Source organism: Molossus molossus, unplaced genomic scaffold (assembly GCF_014108415.1).
Source record: "Molossus molossus isolate mMolMol1 unplaced genomic scaffold, mMolMol1.p scaffold_m16_p_6, whole genome shotgun sequence".
Taxonomy (NCBI): domain Eukaryota; kingdom Metazoa; phylum Chordata; class Mammalia; order Chiroptera; family Molossidae; genus Molossus; species Molossus molossus.
Window position 1 is genome coordinate 463,315 of NW_023425399.1, and position 25,287 is coordinate 488,601.

The following is a 25,287-nucleotide window of genomic DNA, read 5'->3' on the forward strand; positions in this document are numbered from 1 at the left end:
GTGCGGAGCGTGCTGCATCCTCAGGTGTCTGAAGGGTCCCGTGTAACCTGCGCTGTGGTGCCCCGACAGCCCCCGCCCAAGCCTCTGGGTGTCCATTGAGGGGCAGCACTAGCTTCAGGGGGCGGCTGGGGCCCGAGCAGAGGGCGGCCCTGCGGGCCTTCGGGAGCTGGGCGAGCAGATGGTTTTGGGAGCACCCCGCTTCTCTGGTTGGTCCTGCGAACGTGGAAGCCAGACAATGTGGGGGCTGGCAGCAACCCGTCTCGGCCGTCCTGGCCATCAGGCAGGAGCTGGGGGTCTGTCTGTCTGGTCCCCTGACCCCGCCCTGCCGTGCCCCCTGCTAAAGATGCTTTGAAGGGTCCCCTCTCCTCAGGAGGTACTCTGGGAAACATTACTGGGCAGACCCTGGTCAAAAAGTGAGTCACCGTGTGCTTCTCTGGGTTGGATCTGCCTGTGTCCCTCCGTGCGCTGGCTCTGCTCGGCGCTGTGGCTGGAGACCTTCCGAAGCTCCGACCCTCCTCCCACAAAAGCTGGTGTGGGCTGGCTCGTAACTCGTGTTAGTGACAAGGACGAGGCAGCCGTCCCGCGGTGTGACTTCCCAGGCTGGACTGAGAGGTAAGAGTGTTCTCGTCCCTTCCGTCCGTCTGTCTCTCTCTGTGTCTCTGTCAACGCCCTCATTCTGGAATCTGGGCTGCACCTTGGGGACACCATGTGGAGGTGGAGATGTGCTCAGAAGGCCCGTGGCTCCACCCCCAGCCCAGGTGACAGATGCGGACAGGCCCTCAGGTGACCTCAGCCGCAGGGCCCACGTCTGAGGCTCAGCCCTGTGGAGCAGAGAGCAGCTGACGCAGCCCCACAACTCAGGAGCCTCGTCACGGCTGTTTCATGCCCCTGAGCTTTGGGGCTGTTTGTTACACAGCTTTTCCTCACAGAACATGCTCACGGGCTTTTCCGCACAGAACATGCTCACGGGCTTTTCCGCACAGAACATGCTCACGGGCTTTTCCGCACAGAACATGCTCATGGGCTCAGTGCAGCCTCTCCTCAGGTCCTGATGGCCGTTTCTCTGCTGACCAGCAGCGCTGAGCCCTGTTTTAATGCCCTTACGGCCATTTGTGTATTTTCCCCCATGAAGTGTCTGTTCAGCGATTTTGCTCATTTTAAGAACAGGCTTTTAGCCCTGGCAGGTTTGGCTCAGCGGTTAGAGCGTCGACCTGCGGTCCAGAGAGACCTGGGTTTGGTTTCCGCTAAGGGCATGTACCTCGGTTGCAGTTTGTCCCAGGCCCTGGTTGGGTCATGTGGGTGGCAACCACTCGATGTGTCCCTTTCACGTCGATGTTTCTCTTTCTCTCTCTCTCTCTTCCTCTCTCTCCCTCCCACTCTATCTGTACAAAAAATAGAAATTTGTCCTCGGGTGAGGATAAAAAAAAAAAAGAACAGGCTTTTAAAAAAGTATTGAGTTTTGTCCAGCTGATGTGGCTCAGTGGTTGAGTGTCGACCCTGTACCAAGAGCTCTCCGGTTCGATTCCCAGTCAAGGCACTTGCCCAGGTTGTGGGCCCGATCCCCAGTGGGGGCATGCAGGAGGCGGCCAGTCGATCTCTCTCATCAGTGTTTCTCTCTCTCTCTCCCTCTCCAAAACCAATAAAGGAAAAATAAAATAAAGTATTGCTTTTCGAGGTTCAGAAAAGCGTGCCCACGGTTCCCCGTCAGAAGGGTGTGTTTTTGGCCGAGGCCTGCTGCTTCTTGTCCTCACAGCGGCCTCTGAACAGCAGAAAACGTTGGTGTTTATGAAACCCAGGCCCCCCACTTTTTCTTCCAAATTCGTGCTTCTCGTGTACTCTCGCAGAAGTATTTGCTCACCCTGGTCTGTGGCTTCCTTCTGTTTCCAAGTGTTGCGGCTCCCGCGGTGTCGACGTGACCCACCTTGGGTTAACTTTGTGTGTGTCAGGCCCTGACGTTCGCTTCCTCCTGGCGTGTTCGGTTGTCCGGCACCGGCTGTGGGGAGGGTGCCCTTTGAGAGGACACATCCGCGGATTGGGCTTGCGGGACTCCTGACCAGCCCAAGCTGAGTCCCCGAGAGCCTGCGTGCAGTACTGGTTGCTCTGTCAGCGCCCATCCCGGCGACGGGCAGGCCCTGCAGCCCCTGGGCTGTGAGCAGCCTGGCTGGGAGGGGACCTCCCCTGGGAGGTGACAGGTGAGGCCCGGAGGCCAGGTGGTGGACTTGAACCTCTGGCGTCAGGAGCTGGCCACGTCCCGTGTTCCAGGGAGGAGACCAGGCTCTGGCTCACGGGCTGCTGGGGTGGGAGCAGTGCAGTGGACTTGGCTAGAGCGGGTGGAGGTGCACAGAGGTCAGGTGCTTCGCGGAGGGACAGGTCTGAGTCCCGCCTGCTGCCCCTCCAGACCGGCAATCCTAGGAAGGAGGGGCTCACTCCCCTTTGTTGGGGGTTCAGTTATGTCTCCCACATGGTGGGAATGAGACAGATTAGTAAACCAGGACAAGTGGAATAGGGAAACTGAGACAGGTAGTTTATATATTTTATTAAATATTTTTTCTGTATTGATTTTAGAGAGGAAGGGAGAGGGAGAGATAGAAACATCGATGAGAGAACATCGATTGGCCACCTCCTGCATGCCCCCCACTGGGGATCAGGCCCACAACCTGGGCATGTGCCCTGACTGGGAATCGAACCAGTGACCTCTTGGTGTAGGGGTCAAGGCTCAACCACAGAGCCACACCGGCGGGTAAGACAGATCATCCAGTAAACCGCAAGATCCCCTCTTCCCAAGGACAGGAAGAGTGAATGGTTTGTACTCAAAACAGAAACCAGTTACTGCCGCTGGTATTACTGCCGGTCATGCCAGCCACACCCAAGGGTGGATGGAGTCAGGGGAGTAAACTTCCTTTTAAATCAGCATAAAGCTGATGCATGTTTACTAAGACCCTCCCCAGGACCTCCCTTAAAATCGCTCCTTCAGAGGACGGATAAGAGCCCTGGAGACGAGGGCCAGCACGGGTCTCGGGAGCACACCCAGCCCTCCGTCCCTCACAGGCCTGCCTCGTGGCCTGGCTCCTAGCTCGGAGGGTCCCGTGAAGCTTGCGGCCAGGGGCAGTGGGCAGTGACCGTTTGTCCCTGGTGCACCCCTGACCCGGTCTCCAAGGCCTCCCTTTCGTCTGACTTCCCAGTGAACCGACAGCAGCCCGCCTGGGCCCACTCCGTCACCGTGACCGTCTTCTCGGCGAGCCCACGCAGCCCGTGTGGCCCCTTTGTCCCGTGATGTTCTGGGGAGCCAAAGCAGCCCCTCCCAGGCTCTCCTGCCGCTCCTTCTACTCTCAGCCCTCCCTGGCGTCACTGTCGCCGCTCCAATAAACGTACTGTCACAGTCACCTGACTTGTGTTGTGAAATCCTTCCTGCATGAAGTCAAGAACCCATTCACCACCGGAGGCCCGGGCGGGCTCGAGGCAGACCCTCTCCAGCCTGCTCCCTGTCCCCCCTGCCACCCCGAGTGTGGCCCTCCCAGGCCCAGGAGGCGGGGGCCCAGAGTGCTGGTGAGAGGGGCACAGGGGCAGCAGGTGTCGACTTCAAGAAGCTGCAGCCCTCAGAAAGGGGGGTCTGACCTATGCTGGGGCTAGGGAGGTGTGGGTGGCTCCACCCCAGCGGTTTGGGGACCATCCCAAATCTTCCCCTTGCTCATCTGAGCTCAGGGGGGGGGGTCGGGGGGGGCGCACACAGGTGCAGAGACGTGATGGGGTCAGGACAGAGACGGCAGCCGGCACCCATGGTGTGGCCTCTCCTTGCAGTGAGACCTTCCTGGCCCCCGTGACCTCCCCATGACCCCATAAGAAAGGACGATTTAAAGAGGCCCTCATGGCTGCACCCCTTCCCCTGGGCTAAGCCGGGATTTCCCTTCCCATAGACTCAATACCTCATGGCTAGGTGGTGGGTCTCTGAGGGGACCCCTACAAGGGTCCTTGAGGGCCAGGCCTGGTATTGAAGTTCTGTTTAGGTAGGTGGTAACCGGAGGCTGCTAGGGCCCGCTGGGAGGCCCAGGCCCATGGCGCAGGTGAACTGAGGCCTGGCCCCCTTTCCCAGCCATTCTGGGTGATGGTGGAGGCTGCAGAGGGCGCGAGGTGCCGAGCTCTGCCCACTGGAGGCCGCAGAGGGCGCGAGGTGCCGAGCTCTGCCCACTGGAGGCCGCGGAGGGCGCGAGGTGCCGAGCTCTGCCCACTGGAGGCCGCGGAGGGCGCGAGGTGCCGAGCTCTGCCCACTGGAGGCCGCGGAGGGCGCGAGGTGCCGAGCTCTGCCCACTGGGGGCCGCGGAGGGCGCGAGGTGCCGAGCTCTGCCCACTGGGGGCCGCGGAGGGCGCGAGGTGCCGAGCTCTGCCCACTGGGGGCCGCGGAGGGCGCGAGGTGCCGAGCTCTGCCCACTGGGGGCCGCGGAGGGCGCGAGGTGCTGAGCTCTGCCCACTGGAGGCCGCGGAGGGCGCGAGGTGCCGAGCTGCCCACTGGGACATGGGCTGGGTGAGGAGGCCTGGGTGGCGGGGCGTGGGGGCTGGATCCTTTATTTACTTTTTAAGTTGATACAGTTTCAAACACACACACAGAAGTTGCAAAAGCCAAGGCATGTGTGTTTTATCTGCACTCACCAACAACTCACACTTGGTCCCATCTGGTTTATCAGAAATCTGACCTCTGAACCAGCCAGGAATTGGACCCCTTCACCGGATAGCCCTGTGATGCGCTGAGAGCGTGGACGGGGGTGGTCACTGCAGCAGGAGATGCGGCGTCACTGGGACTCAGCCACCTTCACATCTAACTGCTAATCACCTCATGCATTTTATCTATTTTTTTGTAACCCACAGGTGGTCTGAGGCCCCTCCGTCTCTTCCAGTCTGGGGAACTCCTCGAGGCCGGGACATTTTGAGGAGCAGGGCTGGTCACTGTGGACTCTCTGTTGTTTTCTGAAGATTGGGTTCAGGGTTTGTATTTTGGGGACCACAGGAGAGGGGCTGTGCCCCCCGGTGCACCTGGGCTCAGCCTGTCCACCAATCCTGACGCCAGTGACGTGAGCCCTGACGCCTGGCTCGGGAGATCCCAACGTTTCTCCACCTCAAGTCACTGTCTGCCTTCGGAACCAGTCGGCGTCCCGGGGAGATGCTTTGAGACAAGGTGAATCTTCTGCTGTAACTATAACCATGTTGGATGCAGGGTGTGAGGAGGGGCCGGGGCCTGGGCACCGGGGAGATGGGTTGTCATTTCTCGGAGCCAAGAGGCGTTGGAGCGGCCGGAAGAGCAGGTCTGGGCCCTGCAGTGTGAGATGCCTGCCTGACACTCGGGGAAGGTGTGCGGGACCCTGTGTGTCTGGAGCTGAGGACGCAGTCCCTGCTGCAGGTGACGGAACTAGTGCCATCAGCATCTGGGTCAGCGGTTCTCAACCTGTGGGTCATGACCCCCTTTGGGGGTCGAACGACCCTTTCACAGGGGTCGCCTAAGACATTGGAAATACATACGTATTTCCGTATTTCCGATGGCGATTCATAACAGTAGCAAAATTACAGTTATAAAGTAGCAACAAAAATAATGTTATGGTTGGGGGTCAGCACAACATGAGGATCTGTGTTAAAGGGTCGCGGCGTCCGGAAGGTTGAGCACCACTGCTCTGGATGATCATCGAGGCCAGGAGGCGAAGGGACGGTCCAGGGTTCATACTTGACGTGGTACCGTCTACATACTGCATGTCTATTTAAATAAGGAATTCCCATGACACAAAACCAGAAATGCAGAAACGTGGAGGGAAAATTGAGCTTCCTCCTGCCCCAGCCACACAATTTACTTCTCGTATCTGAAGCCGAGCTATAGTTATACTTTGCTTTAAAAAAAAAAATCCTCAGCCGAGGATATTTTTCCATTTATCTTCAGATAGAATGGGAGGGGGAGAGAGAAACATCGATGTGAGCAGGACACATTGATCAGTTGCCTCCCGCACGACCCCCACCAGGGCCAAGACCAAACCGCAACCCAGGTACTTGCCCTGACCGGAATCGAACCCGTGACTCTTCAGTCTGCCGGCCGACGCTCTAACCGCTGAGCCAAACTGGCCAGGGCCACATATTTTTAAATTCTGTCTTTTCATTTTTTATTGTTTAACTCTGGGTGCATTTGTGCACCCCGATCTTCTTCTTGAACAGGTTATCTTGAGAAAAACGTCACTGCGGGTCATGTGAGCCGCCTCCCCATTCCCGGCCTCGGGGACGGAGCCAGTGTAGGCGGCGTGAGGCAGCGAGCTGACCACAGGGCTCCTGGCCTGCTGCGCTCAGGCAGGGCCCTGCGTGGGGGTGCTCTGCCCACGCTAGTGTCTGCAGGATTGCCACCGGGGGGTCTGTGCCCCCACACTCTGACGCGGGGCTGCCCTCCACTGTGCCGTGTCCGGCTCCAGCCTTTGCTGGTCAGAGAGGTGAAAACAGCCTGCGGTTCTGCTGCGTTTCCCCGAGAGTGTGGTCTCAGCGACTCAGAGCCTGCGGCTGTGATGTGGAGTAGAATGTGCGTGTGGCCTTCGCTCTGCTGGTCCCTCCTTCCGCGCACGCTCGCTCTATCCGCATGCGCCTCTAGCATCGGCAGGTGTCCGACCACAGCCTCGGAGAAGAGGAAACGCCCACATGCGTAGTGTCTGCTGGTTTCCGTGGGGTTGCTATTTCCATCGCAGCAGGTTTCAAACCAGCAGCCTGGCATCTGGACGGAGCAGGGGAGATGAGCAGGGAGCCCTCGGACGGGAGGGCCGGGCTCCCTTAGCAAGGCCTTCCGGCTCCGGGATTACCAGCGGCACGCACAGTGCTCCGTGTGTCTCTAGCGCCAAGACCATTTTGTTCTCTGTTTAAACCTCTGGTTTGTTGTGCTGGTTTATGGGGTGTCCAGTGTTGGGTGGCGAGCCCCCTTTCCCATTTTTGGTTCAAGATGCTAACCGGTTGTCATAGAACCGCCAGAACAAAGCAGTTCTAGCAGAATTTGTGGAATGAACCATCTCTCCCTGGTCCTGGAATGCCGCCTGTCGTCATGTATGACATTGCTGTGTGTGGATCAGCCTGTTTTTGGACTCTCCTTGCTGACACCTCGACCTGCGTGTCCATTTCTGCTCCAGAACCACACTCCTGTTGCCCCTTTGCGGTACGATCTAGTGGTCGGGGAGACTAGTATCCTCTGTGACTCTTTGCATTCACTGAGATGTGACTGACCGGTAGCATTACACTGAGGGGCACACACGTTGATGTGAAGCATTTACCTTGCAGTGGGATCGGCACCCTAGGGTGGGCCCGCTCATCTGCACCCACAGAGCAAACACCCTCTCATGTGCTGGGAACAACGAGGCTCTGGGCTTCTGAGCAAGTCTGACGTTGATAACAGCAGTGTTGACTGTGCTAGGTCTTCTTGTTTCAAGTGTACACCCCTAAAAACATCCTGGTTCCCTTGGCCCCCGCCTACGCTGACTCTCTGTTTTTAACAGCCTGGCTTTTTTTTTTTAAGACTCCACATGTAAACAGTATCACGTTGCATTCATTTTATTCCCACTTACCTCACTGAGTATATCAAGGTCTGTTTACATTGTTACAAACGGCAGAATTTCGTGCTTTCTATGGCTGAGTAATATTCCAATGTGTGTGTGTGTGTGTGTGTGTGTGTGTGTGTGTACAGTTAGGTTGTTTCCCTATGTTGGCCACGATGAGCCATGCTGCAGAGAACATGGGATGGAGGTATCTCAGAGATCGGGTTTAATCCCATTTGGATACACACTCAGAAGTGGAGTTGCTGGGTCATAAAGCAGTTCTATTTTTAATTTTTTGAAGACCCTCCATACTGTTTCCCGCAGTGGCTGCACCAGCCTGCATTCTCATCAACAGTGCACGTGGGTTCCCTTTTCTCCACGTCCTCACCAACACTTGTCATTTTTGTCCTTTTTTAAAAAATTGATTTTAGAGAAAGGAAGAGACAGAGAGAGACATTGATTGGTTGCTTCCTGCACGTGTCCACAATGGGTATAAAACCCGAAACCTGGGTATGTGCCCTGACTGGGAATCGAACCCACCACCTTTTGGTATATGGGATGACGCTCTAATCAACGGAATCACACTGACCAGGGTTTGTCTCCTCCCTCCCCTTTTTTAAAATCCTCATCCGAGGACATTTTTGCACTCATCTTCAGACAGAGCGGGAGGGAAAGAGGAAGGAAGAGAGAAATAGAAACATCCAATGTGAGAGAGACATATCGACTGGTTGCCACCCACACGACCCCAACGGGGGCCGGGGACAAACAGCAACTGAGGTACACGCCCTTAGCAGGAACCGAACCCTGGACTCTCTGGTCCGCAGGCCGATGCTTTAACCGCTGAGCCAAACCGGCCAGGGCAGGGTTTGTCTTTTTGATAATAGCCATTCTGGCAGGTGTGAGATCTCACTGTGGTTTTGATTTGCATCTCCCTGATGATTAGTGATGTTGAGCCTCTTTTCATGCACCTGTTGGCCACCTGCCTGTCCTCCCTGGAAAGGTGTTTATCCAGGTTTTTGCCCATTTGAAACTGGATTGCTTTCTGGGTTTTTTTCCACTGTTGCGTTGTACGAATTCTTTACATGTTTTGGATGTGAACTCCTTGTTAGATTCATGGTTGCGAGCGTTTTATTCTGTAGGTGGCCTTCTCAGTGTACCGGTGGTTTCCTGGGCTGTGCAGAAGCTCTTTCATTACAAGCTGTTTATTTTCACTTTCGTTTCCTGTGCTCTGTGTGTCATTCTCAAGAACTCGTTCACAGACCAACATCAGGACATTACTCCCTGTTTGCTTCTAGAGATTTCACAGTTTCGGGTCTTACATCCAGTCTCTGATCCATTTTGAGTTGACTTTTGTGACTGGGGTCAGACAAGGGTCCCGTTTCATTTCTTCCCGTTGGATATCCAGTGTCCTGACCACAATTTGTTGAAGACACTGTCCTTTCCCCATGTGTGTGTGGTGGCAGAATTAGTGACCGTGTATGCACAGGTTTATTTCTGGGTTCTCGACTCGGCCCCACTGACCTCCGCGCCTGTGTTCATGCCAGTACCACACTGTTTTGATGACTGTAACTTTGTAACATATAACATAGCTTGAAATCAGGTGCGATGCCTCCAGCTTTGTCCCTCTTTCTCAGGACTGGCATTTGGAATCTTTCGTGGTTCAAACCAAGTTTTGGGATCATTGTTTTTGTTTCTATTAAAAATGCCTTCCCAAAATAAATCTGGGAGGAACTGCCATCTCTGTGTCACGCTGAGTCTCCCTGTCCAAGAAGGAAGCATTTCGGTCCGTGGTCCCCGGCTGTTGTGCCACCCAGGACCCCCTCTCTCTTGTCGAGCTCGCCAGTGGGTCTTTTGCTGCTGCTCGTACTCCTGAGGTGTCCTCCTCCGCTTCGTTCTGGGACTGTGTGCATCGAGGCCGCTGGCGCGACTGTGAGCGGCGTGCCAGGCAATTCCTGCCTGAACGGGGAAGTGCCCATTTTGTCCTTCCCAACAGGGTGGTGACCTTGGGTTGGGACAGTTGCATTTTATTGTTTGAGGGACAGTTTGTTGTTTCCGTGATCTATTACTGTGTGAGAACCCTCCCCATACTGGGTAGCTCAGAACAATAATAAACATTTGTTATCTCACAGGGGGGAGTGTCTTGGCTGGTGGCACAGGCTTGGGACCTCTCAGGAGGCTGCAGTCAAGGCGGGGGGGGTGGTGGTGGTGGCGGGGATAGCCAAGGGGGGGCTGCTTGTGCAGGACTCTCACAGGCCTGACGGCCAGCGCTGGTTCGGGGCAGGAGGCCTCAGTTCCTCCTGGGTGGGCCCCTCCACTGGGCTGCTTGAGCATGGGCCTCACAACGAGGCCTGACTCCCCACAGAACAGCACCCCGAGAGCAAGGAGGCCACACAGGGTCCAGACGACCCAGACAGTCGTCACTCCGTCATTTCCTGCGTGCCCCTGGTTGCACAGGTCAGCCCTGTTCAGCGTCCGGAGGACAGGCAAGGCTCTGACTCTGGGAAGGGGGCTCCCTGGGCCCCCTGGAGGTGGGGTGCTTTGCCACCATGGAGCCGCTGAGCCTTTGCCAGCGACCAGGGTGCCTCGTTTTCTCCCGTGGGGTGAAGGTGGACCCGGCACAGGGGAGTTTGGGGTCTCAGATGCAGTTACTCTGCAAAGGGCCCTGTCTTCCCGCATGGCCCAGCGCGGCCCGCCGGCAGCCCCACATCTCTGGTGCGTTTTGGGGTTCGGCTGCAGCACCAGAGCCTCCGGGTCAGAAGAGCTCTCCGGGGACCCTCCCGGTGGGGGCAGGTCCCCGACCCAGCCCGGCCGGCCTCCCAGGGGGTGGGGCCGCCGCTGCCAGCCGGCCGTGCCTCTCCCTCCGGCGCCCTGCCTGGCGCCCCAGCCTTGGGCGCGGGTTCGAGTCCGGCCGGCGGCGGGCGGCGCCGAGGGGCGGGGCGGGGGCGGGGCGGGCGGTGAGGTAATTTCCGCGCTCGGGCGTCAGAGGTTTGAGTCACCCCGGGGGCAGAATCGAAAGTGATCGCGGGCGCGGCCGGGGGTGAGTGCGGGCGCGGGTCCCTGCGCCGGCGGGCCGGGGGCTGTGGGGCGGGGCCAGGCGGGGCAGGCCGCCGTGGGGGGCCGGCCGCGACCCCCGCCCCGAACCCCAAACCCCGCCCCGGACCCGCCCACCGCGCTGCGCGGGCGCCGGACCCCAGTTCCCTCCCTGTGGTCCTGTCCTCACCCGCCTAGCCCCCCGGCTTCTGAACATCCGCAGGGTTGGGGTCCCCCCGCCCAAGTTCCCCTGGGCTCGGGCTCCTGACTCCAGGCTGACCTCCTGCACTTCCTCCGAGCATCGTCGGGGTCCCCGAGTTCCCCTGGCTCTGCAGAGGGAGCCAGTGTCTGCAGAAGCTAGTTTCCCTCTGATGTAGACAACCCTTTGGGGAACTCCCCTTCCCCGGGGAACCCCCACGAAGCAGACTGCGTTGCCTAGGCAGGCCCCCCTCCCCCAAGGTTCTGTCCCCTGGGTGCTCACGGCCCCCCTCACCATCCCCAGGAGAGGGAACCAGACCCCAGTCCACATTAGGGGGGGCACCATCGCCAGGGAAGGAAACCGGACCCCTGTCCACATGGGGGGCATCGTCCCCAGGGGAGGGAACCGGACCCCAGTCCACATGGGGGGGGGAACCATCCCCAGGGAAGGAAACTGGACCCCTGTCCACATGGGGGGCACCGTCCCCAGGGGAGGGAACCGGACCCCTGTCCACATGGGGGGCATCGTCCCCAGGGGAGGGAACCGGACCCCTGTCCACATGGGGGGCACCATCCCTGGGAGCCACCTGTCTCTCACAGAACTGGGGGATGGGCTTTCAGAACTCAGGAGACGGACCTTGAGGGCCTTGGGTAGCAGGAGGGGTCGGGGAGGAGCAGAGAAGGCCCTGGGCAGCCCCCCCCAATTGCAGCTGCTGCTTCTGAGTGTGGCCCAGAGACCCTCAGGAGGGGAGGTCTGCATGGGTCCGTGGGCCCAGCATCCTAGACCTAACAACCCTCTACTTCAGTCCTGTCTCCAGAACCCCCCTGCTGGCCTCCTGGGCCCCTGCTGAGGGCGAGGCAGCCCTGAGCCCCTCCTGGCCTCCGTGCCGGCCTGACCTAGCTGTCTGCTTCCTGTCCCACACTCGCCTTCAGGAGTGACAGCCCAGAGGACCAGCAGAGCCCGTGAGCCTTGAATGTCACCTCGCAGGGCCAGGCCAGCGTTGGAGATGGTGTCCCCGGGGTCTGGCCCGTTGCCCGCCGGCCCCGCGGCCCCCAAGGAGCCAGCCCTGGCCAGGCTGTGTGCCCAGGTGGACCTGTGTCTGGGCTGCTCCCGCTGCGCCCAGCGCCTCAACGAGAGCACCTACCTCCTGCACCCCGTGGAGCACAGCTGTCCCCGCGAGATCCTGCTGGCCCGCTTCAAGCACGCCACCCAGAGCAGCATCTGGCGCAAGGTGAACCAACGGCCCAGCTTCCCGCGGCCCGCGCGGTATGAGGTCTGCCGCTACTACAGCCCCGGGCAGGGCTGCCGGCGGCACCGGAACCAGTGCACCTTTGCCCGAAGCCCCGAGGAGGCGCTGGTCTGGACCTTCGAGCGGGAGCACAGCGTCCACCGTCTGTGGCTGAAGGCCGCAGTGGAAGGTGGCGGGGCCCAGGGCAAGCTGCGCAACCTGGCGGACACCATCCGAGAGGACTTTGGTGGCCACTTCCAGCTGCTCTGCAGCCGCTGCTTCCGGCTCTGCCCCCCACGCCTCAGCCGCCTGGGTCCCCAGAGACGCTGCCACACACATGGAGCCGGCCCCTCGATTCTTGCCCACGTGAGCTCTGAGGGCCGCCACCAGAAGCAGGTGGTGGAGGTGCGGCCACAGCCCCAGTACCGCCGGCCGCTGACCTACTGCATGTTCGTGGAGCGAGGACGGCCGTGCCGGCATGGGGCGGCCCGCTGCCAGTACGCCCACAGCGCCGTGGAGATGGCCGTGTGGAAGGCGGAGCAACAGGGGGGGCTCCAGAGGGCAGACCTGCTCACATGCCCCGCCCCCAGGGGCAGCAGGCAACTGGCCGCCGACAGCCAGCCCCCCGCCCCCCAGCTGTACTGCCACGCCTGTCTGGTCACCTGCGGCTCCCAGGAGGCCTTCGAGAACCACTGCTCCTCCCCGGAGCACGTGCAGATGGTGGCCCAGGGCCAGGCCGTGGCCTGGGTCCACCGAAGCCCGCCCACTGGGCTCTCCGCCTTTGAGCTCTGCCCCAGGTAGGGCCAGGGGTGGGGTTCGGGAGGAGGTGACCCCCCTTCAGCCAGAACCAGGGTCTCCGTCCATGTTCTCCCCTTGTGACCAGCTGGCACCTCATCTGCCTCAGGTGGGGAAGGGAGGTCCCTGGAGGTGGCTCCTCCTGGTCTTGCGGGCACAGCAGGGTCCTGGATGGAGGAGGTCCCTGCCTCCGCCCCGCCCCCAGCTTGGAATCTGTTCCTGCCCCCACACAGGCCTCTGGGGCTGAGGGTCTCACCCAGTGGCCTGCTGCCCCCTCCCCAGGCCCGCCCTCTGTGAGTACGGGAACAGCTGCACCAAGGCCCACTCGGAGCAGGAGCTGCAGGAGTGGACACAGCGGGTGCAGACGGCACAGCTCCGGGAGCAGGCGGCCTGGCAGGAGGGGCTGGTGCCGTACCGGGAGCGGCTGCTGGCCGAGTACCAGCGCAGCAGCAGCGAGGTCCTGGTGGTGAGTGGGGCCTCAGGAGCGGGGCGGGGTGGGCAGTGGGCAGGGCCACCCTGATGCCGGCCTGGCTTCCCCGCGCAGCTGGCCGAGACGATCGATGGCGTGTCTGTCGCCTGCGACCAGCCCCTGGTGCATCGGGCCCAGGAGAAGAAAATCCAGCACAGCTGGACATTTGTCGTCCACTCTGAGGTGAGGGGTCTGCAGAGCTCTGAGTCGGCTGGAGTCCGGAGCCGCTGTGCTACACCCGTGTGTGCCTGTGTGGGGGTGTCTGTGCCTGGAGCCATGGGGTTTTTAGTGGAAGTTCTGCTGGAGAGCAAGGGGCTGAGCTGGTGGCCGCGGTGCCCGAGCTCCCGTGCTGCCCTGCACCTCTGTCAGCGTGCGTGGGGCCCTCCTGGGCAGGTTCTGCGACCCCACCTTGCAGGGGAACACAGGCTCAGAGAGGCTGGGATCGAAGGGGGAAGAGTGGGGCTGGGAGGGGGTCTGTGTCAGCCTGGACCCTGGCAGGAGGGACAGGGCCCCTGGGGCTGCCTCACCATCCAGTCTCTTCCCAGGAGCCCCTGCAGCACGTGGCCCTGCTCAAGCAGGAGCCTGGAGCAGACTTCTCGCTAGTGGCTGCCCGCCTGCCCCTGGACCAGGTGTACGCCCAGGGGGAGCGCTTCCGCACGCCCGACTGCCCCTCCGAGTTCCAGGTGGGGGTGCGTGTGCAGAGCGCCTCCTTCGGCACCTTCGAGCAGTGGGTGGTCTTTGACTTTGGCCGCCGGCCAGCCCTGCTGCAGAGGCTGGTGCTGCAGCTGGGCCAGGAGCACCGCCCAGGGGGGCTGCTAGCGCCCGGCCACCCCGAGGAGCTGGAGCGCTGGAACACGGGCAACCGCCATGTGGTCCCTGGCGTGGAGCGCACAGCGGAGCAGGCCGCCCTGATGGCCAAGTACAAAGTGCCCGCCCTGGCCCTGGAGTTCAGCCGCGGCAGCCCGGCCCCGGGGCCCCTGTCCTGCACCAACTACCGGCAGAGGATGCACCAGTTTCTCTATGAGGAGGAGGCTGCTCAGCAGCAGCTGGTGGCCAAGTGCGTGGGGTGGCGAGGGTGGGGCTGCTGGGGTACCAGCCGCAAAGTGGTGGCCTCGGTCAGCTGACCCACGTCCTCCCCTTTAGGCTGAACCTCCGTGCACCAGTGTCCCTGAAGACCTCCCTGCAGACGCCAGCCCTGGGCATGCTCTTCCCGCCCCCGGGAGCCCTCTATGCCGAGGTCCCCATCCCCTCCTCCCTGGCACCAGACACCGATCAGGGCTTTCTCCTGAGCCGGGCAGTCAGCACGGCGCTCCTGGCTCCCGTGCCCGCACCTGACCGCAGGGTGTTCGAGGTGCGGCTGGAGACCCGGGCCAGCTCCGAGCAGGCGAGGTGGCTGCTGCTCCCGGCTCACTGCTGCGAGGCCCTGGGGCTGCAGCCCGAGACCAGCCCCCTGCTGGAGGTGCAGTTCCAGGTCGACCTGCTGACCTTCCGCCTCTGGCACGAGGCCGTGGACGCTCTGCCCGAGGAGCGCCTGGTGGTGCCCGACCTGCAGGCCTGCGCCCTGCCCTGCCGGCGGCCCAGTCCTCCCGCGCTGCACGGCAACCGCAAGCAGAAGCTGGCCGTGGAGCTCATCGTGAGCGGGGGCCCCGGCGGCCAGCCCGTCGCCCCCCTGCTCATCTACGGCCCCTTCGGCACAGGCAAGACCTACACACTGGCCCTGGCCTCCCTGGAGGTGATTCGTCAGCCCCACACCAAAGTGCTCATCTGCACACACACCAACAGGTGAGCCCGAGTGCCCGCGGGCCCGCCGCCTGGCCGGCGGGTGCTGCTGAGGTGGTCTCCCCCAGAGAAGACGGGGTTCCCTGGAGGCCTGGGAGCCCAGTTCTAGCGCGGAGGTGCCGGGGCAGCCTGGCCGTTGGCAGAGCGCGGCCTGGGCTGGGCTATTCTGTGCTCTGGGGACAGTCCACCCCTGGGCGGGTCCCAGCCACTCTGATCCTTGGGATTCTCCCTGATAGACGGTCAGTCCTGAGCTGAAAGGGAAGGGGACGCCTATGCTTCAGGCCCAGGTCAGGTGCCCTGGAAGTCGGGGTGTGCTGTCTGGGTGTGGGGCTGTGGGTGCCCCGCAGAGGCCTGGACCCGGGGGGGGGGTATGGGTAGGGTGTGGAACAGCCCCAAGCACTCCCGGACGGGGTCCCACTGTTGTTTTTAAGAGAAACACAGACGTCAGCTGCGTCGGGGCCGCCACAGGTGTGTCCAGGCAGGGCCAGGCCCCCAGTAGGCACTCAGCAGCGGCCCAGGCCCCACGTGCCCTCTCCCCCTCAGCGCGGCCGACATCTACATCCAGGAGCATTTCCACGGCCACGTGACCAGTGGCCACCCAGAGGCCACGCCGCTGCGGGTGATGTACACGGACCGGCCGCCCAGCCAGACGGACGCGGCCACGCTGCAGTACTGCTGCCTGACCAAGGACCGCCGGGCCTTCCGCCCGCCCACGCGCGCCGAGCTGGAACAGCACCGCATCGTGGTGGCCACCACCTCGCAGGCCCGCGAGCTGCAGGTGCCCGCCGGCTTCTTCTCGCACATCCTCATCGACGAAGCCGCCCAGATGCTGGAGTGCGAGGCCCTCACCCCGCTGCGCTACGCCCTGCCCAGCACCCGCGTGGTTCTGGCGGGGGACCACATGCAGGTCACGCCCCGGCTCTTCAGCGTGGACCGGGCGCAGGCGGCCGGCCACACCCTGCTGCACCGGCTGTTTCGGCTCTACCAGCAGCAGACGCACGAGGAGGCCCAGCACAGCCGCCTCATCTTCCACGAGAACTACCGCTCCACGGAGGCCATCATCGACTTCGTCTCCCGGCACTTCTACGTGGCCAAGGGCAACCCCATCGTCGCCCGCGGCAAGGTCCCGCGCCACCCCCGGCGCTACCCGCTCATGTTCTGCCACGTGGCAGGCAACCCCGAGCGCGACCTGTCCCTGATGTCCTGGCTCAACACGGCCGAGGTCGTCCAGGTGGTTGAGCAGGTGCAGGAGCTCTGTGACACCTGGCCGCAGTGCTGGGGCAGCTGCGAGCAGAGACACATCTGTGTGGTGTCCCACGGCGCCCAGGTAAGCGCCGTGGCACAGCCCGCCCACTGCCCACGGGACGTGGCCTCCCCTCGTGGGCTTCCCAGCCTCCGCTCCCCCTTCTGTAGCAGGGGCTGAGCAGCGCATCTCCCAGGGTGGATGCGGGGCATGGACCCCATGTGTGGCTTCAGGGCGGGGTGTGGTTGTTGGGGACCCCGCCTTCTCTCCCCGGGCCTGCTGATGTGGTCTGTGTCTCCAGGTGAGTGTGCTGAGGCAGGAGCTGAGGAGGAGGGACCTGGGCCAGGTGTCCGTGGGCAGCTTTGAGATCCTGCCAGGTGGGTGGTCAGGGGTGAGGTGGGGGGAGGGGGGCAGGGCTGCCCTTCAGCCCAGCCTGACCGCACCCCTCCCGCAGGCCGGGAGTTCCGGGTGGTGGTGCTGAGCACCATCCACAACCACCAGAGCCTGCAGAGCCCGGGCGCCCCGCCCCTGGAGTTCTTCACGGACGCCCGCGTGCTCAACACCATCATGACCCGCGCCCAGTCGCAGGTGGTGGCTGTGGGGGACGCCGTGGCCCTCTGCTCCTTCGGGGCCTGCAGCAAGCTGTGGAAGAGCTTCATCCGCCAGTGCGTGGAGCACCGCAGCGTCTGCCCCGAGGGCCTGTCCCTGGAGCACATCGAGCAGGCTGTGGTCCAGCGGCAGCGCTGGGCCCGCTACCAGCAGCCCACGGCCCCCCCGGCAGAGAGATCGGTGGCAGCGGTGGCCGGGGGCACCGTCCCAGAGGAGGGGGCCGCAGGGGCCCCAGCCCCAGGGCACGCGGCCCTGGCTGAGGCCGAGGAGGGTACCTTCCCGGCCAGGACTTTCGTGGTTGGGGACACAGCGTCAGGGGGCTGCCCAGCAGGTGGAGACAGCGCGTCAGCAGGGAACCCGGCCCACGTGGTGGCCAGGCCAGCGGCCACAGACAGGGAGGACGCCGAGGACGATGCTGAGGACGCTGAGGACTCCGAGTCCGACTTCTGGTCCTCCGACGGGGAGCTCAACGCCGACGACGCCATCCTGCAGGAGCTGCTGGACGAGAGCCGGAACGTGTCGGTGACCGTGCGGGAGGACGGGCTGCTGGACACGGTGGCCAGGCCTGCGTCCCCACAGCGGTCCCGGCAGTACGTGAACCTGCCACGGGACGTGCTGCGGCAGCTGCTGCGCCAGGAGCCCGAGCTGCACCACAGGTGCACCTTCGTGCCGGAGACCTTCGAGCGGGCAACCGCGATGCCGCTGGAGGACACGGGGCCCGGCCCCATCCAGCTCCGCGGCCGCCTGCACTGTGGGATGGCCTTCAGTGGTGACGAGGTGCTGGTGAAGGTCCTCGGCCGGGAGCGGGGCCCGGCCGGGCGGCCGCAGGGCCGCGTGCTGGGCGTGCTGAAGAGGCGGCGTCACGAACTGACGTTCGTGTGCCGCATGGACGAGTGGGACCCGCGCATCATGACCCCCATCGACGGCTCTGTGACCAAGATCTTCGTGGCCGACCTGAAGGACCCGCTGCAGGTGCCTGTCCACCGCCTCCTGCAGGGCCGTGTGCAGCGGGTGGGGTTCGAGCCGCTCACAGCCCAGGCCCGGCGGCACCGGCTCTTCTGGGTGCGCATCGTGGCCTGGCGAGAGCGCTTCTACTACCCGCTGGGCATCGTGTTGGAGGTGCTGCCCGAGGCCACCACCTGGGAGCAGGGCCTCAGCATCCTGGACCTGGAATATGGCCTCAAGGAGCCCTCGCCAGACCCAGCCGTGGTCTCCAAGGCCCTGCAGAGGTACAGCGCTGAGCTCGCTCGGGCGCCAGGCTCCCGTGAGGACTGCCGCAGCTTCCTGACCTTCACTGTGGACCCCCAGGGAGCCTGCAACCTGGACGACGCCCTCAGTGTGCAGGACCTGGGCTCCAGGTACGAGGTGGCTGTGCACATCACCGACGTGGCCAGCTTCGTGCCCAGGGACACTCCGCTGGACGTGGAGGCCCGCAGACAGGGCATCGCCTTCTATGCCCCCAACCGGGTTCCGACGCCCATGCTGCCCGCCGACCTGTGCCAGGACATGCTCAGCCTCCTCCCGGGCCAGGACCGCTTTGCCATCTCTCTCTTCCTCACCTTCGAGAAGGGCAGCGACCAGCTTAAGAGCCTGCGCTTCGCACCTTCGGTGATCTGCTCCGACCGCCAGCTGTCCTACGAGGAGGCCGAGCAGGTGCTCCGGGCGCAGCAGGGGGCCGGCCGGGAGCTGCCCGCCCGCCTGGACTCCGTGGAGGCCTGCGTCCTGGTGGCGTGCCACTTCTCCCGGGCGCTGCGCCAGCGCCGTCTGGAGGCCTCCTGCCACTATGAGCAGCTGGACGAGGACAGCACACTGGGCTTCCGGACGGCCCACACCATGGTCAAAGAGTACATGATCCAGTTCAACAGCCGGGTGGCCGAGTTCCTGGTGGGCTGTGAGCACACCCGGACGGTCACGCCGCTGCGGTGCCAGCCAACGCCCAGCGGCCCCCAGCTCGAAGCGGTGAGCGAGAAGCACGGAGAGGTGGTGCCGCTGTCCCTTCACCTGAGACACCACCTGCGGGGCCACAGCACGCCCGGCGCACAGCTCCACCTGCTGGCTGCCCTCTGGAGGCACGTCCTGCTGGCCGCCCACACCCAGGACGTCGACCTGCTGGTAGACCTCATCACCACGGACGACATGCACCCCTCACTGGCTGCTGCAGGCCTGGACTTCCGCAAGGCCCTGGGCCGCTCTGCGTTTGGCCGCTCCAGCCAGGGTGAGCAGAACCCAACCGGCCACTACTCGCTGCAGGTGGAGTGGTACACCTGGGCCACCTCGCCCATCCGCAGGTACCTGGACGTGGTTCTGCAGCGGCAGATCCTTCTGGCCCTAGGCCAGGGGGGCTCCACCTACTCCGCCAGGGACATCAACAGGCTCTGCCAGGACTTCAGCCGCCAGCACGCCCGTGCTCAGAGCTATCAGCGCCGGGCCTACAGCCTGCACCTGGCCACTCGGCTCAAGGCCCAGCCGTGCCAGAAGCTGGGCTTCGTGCTGGAGGTGGAGCCGGGCGCCCGCTGCTTCAGACTGCTCTTCCCAGTGAACCGGGAGACCCTGCCCGACCCCTGCCCCGTCTACTACCGCGCGCTGCAGCTGGCCGAGCACCCCAGCAACCTGGAGAGCCGGCCGGGCCTGCGGCTCAAGTGGCGCCGCCGTGTGTACTCGGTGCGGGACAGGCCGTGCGCCCCACTGCCCGGCGCCCTGCTGGACCCGCACACCTGGCCCGTGGACTCCGCCCTGTGGCAGCAGCTGCTGGAGTTGGTGGAGGAGCAGCGGTGGCCGGAGGCGGCCGCCCTTGTGCGGCAGCAGGACACCGAGAAGCTGCCGCAGCGGGCGCTGGGCCAGGTGGCACACAGCCGCTGCGGCCACTTCGTGGAGGCGGCCCGGGAGCTGAGCAGCGGGGACACGCTGCAGGTGCAGCTCAGCGCCACGCTGCAGCGGGGGGTCCTGGCGCCCTTCCTGCAGCTGTGGGTCGTGGCTCCCGGCCTCAGCCTGTGCCTGGAGCACGTGGAGCGGCCAGGCGACTGCTTCTCAGGCCACGTGCCCCGGGCCGGGCGGGACCAGTGCCGCAGCCTGGAGGACTACTGCCGCGTGTGGGAGCCCTTCTGCTCCCTGGAGTCGGCCACCAGCGCGGTGGCCGAGAGCGACGCCGTCACCCTGCAGCAGGTGCACGTAGCCTGGGACGCGGAGCGGCCGGAGCAGGGGCCGCTGCAGGGCAGATTCTGCCTGGACGCTGCCTTCCTGCGGGAGCACAGCATTGACATCGGCTTCGGCCAGTGCTACCTCTGCATCCGGCTCGAGGGGCTTCGGGCCGCACCCCCCGCCGTCCCGCTGCACGAGCCGGGCAGTCTGGTCCCTGCCCTGAGCATCGACCCCGACACCTACACCTGGGTGGCCCACGGGCTGACGGAGGACCCCAATGCAGACGGCCAGGCCGACCAGCAGGAGGCCACCAGGCAGGTGCGCTTCTTCGTCCACCACATGGCCATGGAGAAGGTTCCGGAAGAGGTGCTGCGGCCCGGCACCCTGTTCACCGTCGAGGTGCTACCGAAGCAGCTTCCTGACCTGTGAGTGGCCTCTCCAGGGCCCGAGGCCAGCGAGAGGCTGGGGGCGGGAGGGGGTAAAGCTCCTCAGGTTCCCTCTCCTGGGAGGGGGTGGTCTGGAGCCGCAGCCCCTCCCCAGAGCCCTGTTGAAGTTCCTGTGTCCATCTCCACCCCACATGCCCCCAGCCGCAAGGAGGAAGCTGTGCGCAGGCTGAAGGACGCATCCCAGCTGGTCATCAGCATCGCCCTGGGCCACCCCATCCCCCTGCCCCGCCCCCCTCCCCACCACCTTCCTGGCCGCCACCCTCCCCACCACCTTCCTGGCCGCCACCCTCCCCACCACCTTCCTGGCCGGCAGCCCCTCCGCAGAGGTAGGTGGGGGCCTCCAGCCTTCCTGAGCCCCTCCCCGCCGGCTCCTCCTGTGCCCCCGCTCAGGGCGCCTGGCTCTCTCCTCAGGGACCCCCAGCAGGTTCCTGGGGCAGCAGACCTTTGACATCCCTAGAGGCCGACACCAGCTGAACCCCAGCCAGAACGGGGCGGTCAGAGAGGCCCTGCAGAAGCCGTTCACCGTGATTCAGGGCCCGCCAGGTGGGGCCGCGTCCAGGGGCGGAGGGGGCGGCAGGCGGCCGTGGCTCGGCTCACCCGCTCTCCGCCCGCAGGCACGGGGAAGACGGTGGTGGGCTTCCACATCGTCTTCTGGTTCCACAAGTCAAACCAGGAGCTCGCGCCAGCCTGCGGCACCCCCGCCGGGAAGGAGCAGCTGGGGGGCCCCTGCATCTTGTACTGTGGCCCCTCCAACAAGTCGGTGGACGTGCTGGCAGGTGCGCTGGGCCCGCCGTGCGGGGGCGGTGCCTGGGTGCCGGGCCCGGGGACCCTCCTCATGCCCTGACTCCCCAGGAATGCTCCTGAGCTGGAAAGCCGAGCTGAAGCCCCTGCGCGTGTACGGGGAGCAGGCGGAGGCCACCGAGTTCCCGATGCCGGGTGTGAGCAGCAGAGGCCCGAGCAGGAGGAGCTCCCGGGAGGGGAGGCCCAATCAGACCCTCAGGTGCAGCCCCTCAGCTCTCCGTCTGTCTGCGTGTGGGTGGGAGTGAGGCCCGAACCGTCCGATGGTGCCTCCTTGGGCCACACAGGGCTTCACGGAGGTCTCCCCACAGGGCCATCACCCTGCACCACCGGATCCGGCAGCCCTCCAACCCCTTCGCGCCCAGCATCAAGGCCTTTGACGCCCGGCTGCAGAAAGGGGAGATTTTCTCTGAGGAGGATCTCGCCAAGTAAGTGGCTGGAACCTTGGGGCTGCCTCCCGGGCGGGGCCCCGGGGTGACCGAGGCATCTGCGCCCAGGTACAGGAAGGTGCTGGGGAAGGCACGGAAGTTCGAGCTGGACCGCCACAGGGTCATCCTGTGCACCTGCTCGTGCGCGGCCTCGGCCAGCCTCAAGAGCCTGGACGTCCGGCAGATCCTGGTGGACGAGGCGGGCATGGCCACGGAGCCCGAGACCCTCATCCCCCTCGTGAACTTCTGTCGGGCCGAGAAGGTGAGGCGGGTGGTGAGCTGGGCGCCTCCGGCAGCGAGGGGAACGCGCCGGGGGCAGGTCCGCGGTGGGGGGCAGAGGCCTCGGGGCTGGGTGCCAGGACCATGCCCGCCGGGCCTTCCAGGTGGTGCTTCTTGGGGACCACAAGCAGCTGCGGCCTGTGGTCAAGAACGAGCAGCTGCAAAACTTGGGGCTGGACCGGTCGCTCTTCGAGAGGTACCGCAGAGACGCCCACATGCTGGACACGCAGTACCGCATGGTGAGCCGGCCCCCGCCCCACGCTGGCCTCTCCCCGGGACCCCGCGGCGGGTGGCACGGTCCCTGGCTCACGCTCTCCCTGCAGCACGAGGGCATCTGCAGCTTCCCGTCCATGGAGTTCTACCAGGAGAGGCTGAAGACCTGGCAGGGCCTGCGGCGGCCACCCAGCGTCCTGGGCCATGCCGGCAGGGAGAGCTGCCCTGTCATCTTTGGCCACGTGCAGGGCCATGAGCAGAGCCTGCTGGTGTCCACAGATGAGGGGAACGAGAACTCCAAGGCCAACCTGGAGGAGGTGAAACATGTGGTGAGTGTCCAGTGGTGTCTCTTAGACAAGGAGGGCTTCCTGGAGGGGGAGGCGGCGATGCCGAGGGAACAAGCGAGGCCCCAGTGCCCAGGTTCGGGGAGGCACCAGCCGGTCTCCCCAGCACCCCCTCGGTCCCTCAGGTTCGCATCGCCAAACAGCTGACCCTGGACAGGACAGTGGACCCCAAGGACATCGCCATCCTCACGCCCTACAACGCACAGGCTGCGGAGATCAGCAAGGGCCTGGCGCAGCGGGGTGTCACGGGAGTGACGGTGTGCTCCATCACCAAGAGCCAGGGTGAGGCTGGAAGCGGGCTCTGGGAGGGCTTCCGGGGCCTCTGGCCGGGAGGGTGGCCTGACGGTGCCTGGTCCTAGGGAGCGAGTGGCGCTATGTGCTGGTGAGCACCGTGCGGTCCTGCCCTGAGAGCGACCTGGACCAGCGGCCAACCAAGAGCTGGCTGAAGAGGTTCCTGGGCTTTGTTGTGGACCCCAACCAAGTGAATGTAGCCCTCACCCGGGCCCAGGAGGGGCTCTGCCTTGTTGGTGAGGGCTGCTGGGGCAGGCGCTGGGCGTGGCTGGGGCAGGCGGCTGGGCGTGGCTGGGGCAGGTGCTGGGTGTGGCTGTGACCGGGTGTGGCTGGGGCAGTTGCTGGGTGTGGCTGGGGCAGGCAGCTGGGCGTGGCTGGGGCAGGTGCTGGGCGTGGCTGGGGCAGTTGCTGGGTGTGGCTGGGGCAGGTGCTGGGTGTGGCTGGGGCAGTTGCTGGGTGTGGCTGGGGCAGGCGGCTGGGCGTGGCTGGGGTAGGCGGCTGGGCGTGGCTGTACCCGGGTGGGCAGCCCCTGCACCCTGGGGCCGCCTGACTCCCTGTCTTGTAGGAGACCACCACCTGCTGCGATGCTGCCCCCTGTGGTGCCGGCTCCTGGACTTCTGCGAGGCCCAGCGGAGCCTGGTGCCTGCCGAGCAGGTGCAGGTCCAGCGGAGGCCGGCCGTGTTTCCCTGAAGAGCCCACCTCAGCCACGCACTGCCCTCAGCTGCCAGGACAAACCCCGCTCAGCGGAATCCCATGTGCCTTCAGAGCCACTGCCCGCCACCCACACCCAGCTGCCTGGGTCTCAGAGGTTGGCCATGCCCATTCCGCACCTCCTGGAGTCGTGGCTTGTCCCCGGTGGGGAGCACGGTGGGAGGAAGGAGGGTCGATGCCCATCCTCCCTGTGGTGACAGGAGCATCTCAGGGGTGGGCGTGGGACCCCAGACTGACATGATACTTGGTGTCTCACTGGGAAGGTTCGGGGTCAGGAAGGAAACCCCAGCTCTTTGGTCTGTGGATGTCACCCCAGCCACTCTGGGTGCTGGCCGTGAAGCTCAGCTTTATTTTTAATTTTTAAAAAGACCAAAAGCAGAGCAGGGTCCTCAGCCCGAACCCCGTGTACCTCAGCCCCGTGTCCCTCAAGGGCCACCTCTCTTCGACCTCCCGCCCGGAGCAGTGGGGTCTGCGGTGCTCCCGAGGGCTGCTGGGGGGCTGCCATCCCCGTGGCCCCGATGGGCTCTGTGTGCTCCAGCCAGAGCCCCGCCCCCCCTTGGCCCGGGCCTCGGGACCTCGGGCACTTGCATCCTGCATTCTCTGGAAGCCCCTCCCCTCCCCAGCTGCCCAGCCCAGCCCACCCCCAAGCGAGGCGTCTCTGACCCTGGGTCTCAGTGCAATTTCCTGTGGTCCCCGCGGGCTGGGGGACAATGCACAGCATTGTTTACAGCAGGAGGGACCCCCGTGGCCTCGCCGCGGGGCCCGGGGAATGTGTCTGTGTGTCTGTTTTCTACAAATCCAATTTCTACATTCCAATTTTGTATCTTTTCTTAGACTCTATGATTGCACATTAATTTTATTATAAAGACCATTCTACTTTCTCTCCTCTGGGTTTCGAGGCCTGTGTGGGGGACAAAGGGTGGCCCGTCCTCCTGCGTCGGGTCGCAGTGTTGTTGAGGCTGCCAGTCCTGTGGTGGCGGATGCTCAGTGGGGAGCCGGTGGCGGGCACTGTCCCTGCCGGACAGCCCAGGACACCGTTCCGGCTGCCAGGACAGAGGCTGAAGGCCAGCTGGGGGGAGGGCATAGCCCGTGAACAGTGTCCGGGTGTTGCAGGCTTGCCCAGCCCTCTGAACTCTGACCTTAGGCTGTTTCGGCCCCAAAGTCTAAGTCCAAAGTCCTCAAGGCTCCCAGTGGGTCCTGTGCCGCCCGGGCCACTCATTCCGCTGGTGTGGCTGAGCCCCACCCCACCCACCCCTGGCGCAGCCACACAGAGGGAGGCGTGGCTGGGCCTGGCCTCCCTGAGGTCAGAGATGCCGAGACATCCAGACGTGGAGGGGAGGACGGTCCCGCCTGTCCTGCGTGCTCCCTGGGAAGCCCCAGGGAGGAGGGGCCCTACCTGGGAGCAGCCTGCTCTGCGGCAGCCGGAGTGTCGAGAAACTTGGTATCTGGTGGAAAGCACTTGTGTGGACGATGAGCAGGCGTCTGAGGCTGGGAGTTGAGACCTCACTGGCCTGGGGTCAGGGAGGGCTTCCCAGAGGAAGGGGCGCGGTGGCCCCAAGTGCACAGCAGGCTGAACGGGGGAGGGGAGGGCAGATCCAGGGGTGGGGCTGAGCTGGAGGCGGGGTGGACACAGGCCAGCATCTTGGCCTCGAGCGTTGTCCCCGAAGGGCACCGCCGGGCCTTGGGCAGCCGCCTCTCTGGGTGAGGGCACGAGGCCTGAGGCCAGGCTGCCGGCAGGCGCCCCCAGGAAGA

The 25,287-nt window shown here is 64.0% G+C and overlaps 1 protein-coding gene across 5 annotated transcripts; it reads left to right on the forward strand.

Moving 5' to 3' along the window:
• HELZ2 (helicase with zinc finger 2) lies at nucleotides 1-24,399 on the forward strand. Of its 5 annotated transcripts, none has more exons than XM_036244084.1 (21): nucleotides 1-612; nucleotides 4,861-5,167; nucleotides 11,697-12,789; nucleotides 13,070-13,253; nucleotides 13,332-13,439; nucleotides 13,802-14,313; nucleotides 14,400-15,038; nucleotides 15,579-16,362; nucleotides 16,580-16,655; nucleotides 16,733-20,450; nucleotides 20,613-20,797; nucleotides 20,883-21,014; nucleotides 21,086-21,247; nucleotides 21,324-21,471; nucleotides 21,581-21,697; nucleotides 21,767-21,959; nucleotides 22,081-22,215; nucleotides 22,300-22,518; nucleotides 22,659-22,815; nucleotides 22,893-23,060; nucleotides 23,390-24,399. In XM_036244084.1, exons 3-21 carry the CDS (start codon nucleotides 11,738-11,740, stop codon nucleotides 23,512-23,514), a joined length of 8,814 nt encoding a protein of 2,937 aa, XP_036099977.1. In that variant the 5' UTR covers nucleotides 1-612; nucleotides 4,861-5,167; nucleotides 11,697-11,737; the 3' UTR covers nucleotides 23,515-24,399. The 5 variants fall into 5 exon arrangements, with proteins under 5 accessions (XP_036099977.1, XP_036099976.1, XP_036099981.1 ...); XM_036244083.1 differs by lacking the exon at nucleotides 1-612 and adding an exon at nucleotides 2,696-3,546; XM_036244085.1 differs by lacking the exon at nucleotides 1-612 and having other exon boundaries at nucleotides 4,543-5,167.
• Nucleotides 24,400-25,287: the final 888 nt, after the last annotated feature.

Coding starts and splice junctions, on each gene's coding strand:
- HELZ2 (XM_036244084.1), top strand. CDS start 11,738: ATGTCACCTCGCAGGGCCAGGCCAGCGTTGGAGATGGTGTCCCCGGGG. Junction 20,798..20,882: donor CCGGCAGCCCCTCCGCAGAG/GTAGGTGGGGGC, acceptor CTCTCTCCTCAG/GGACCCCCAGCAGGTTCCTG. Junction 22,519..22,658: donor TGGAGGAGGTGAAACATGTG/GTGAGTGTCCAG, acceptor TCGGTCCCTCAG/GTTCGCATCGCCAAACAGCT.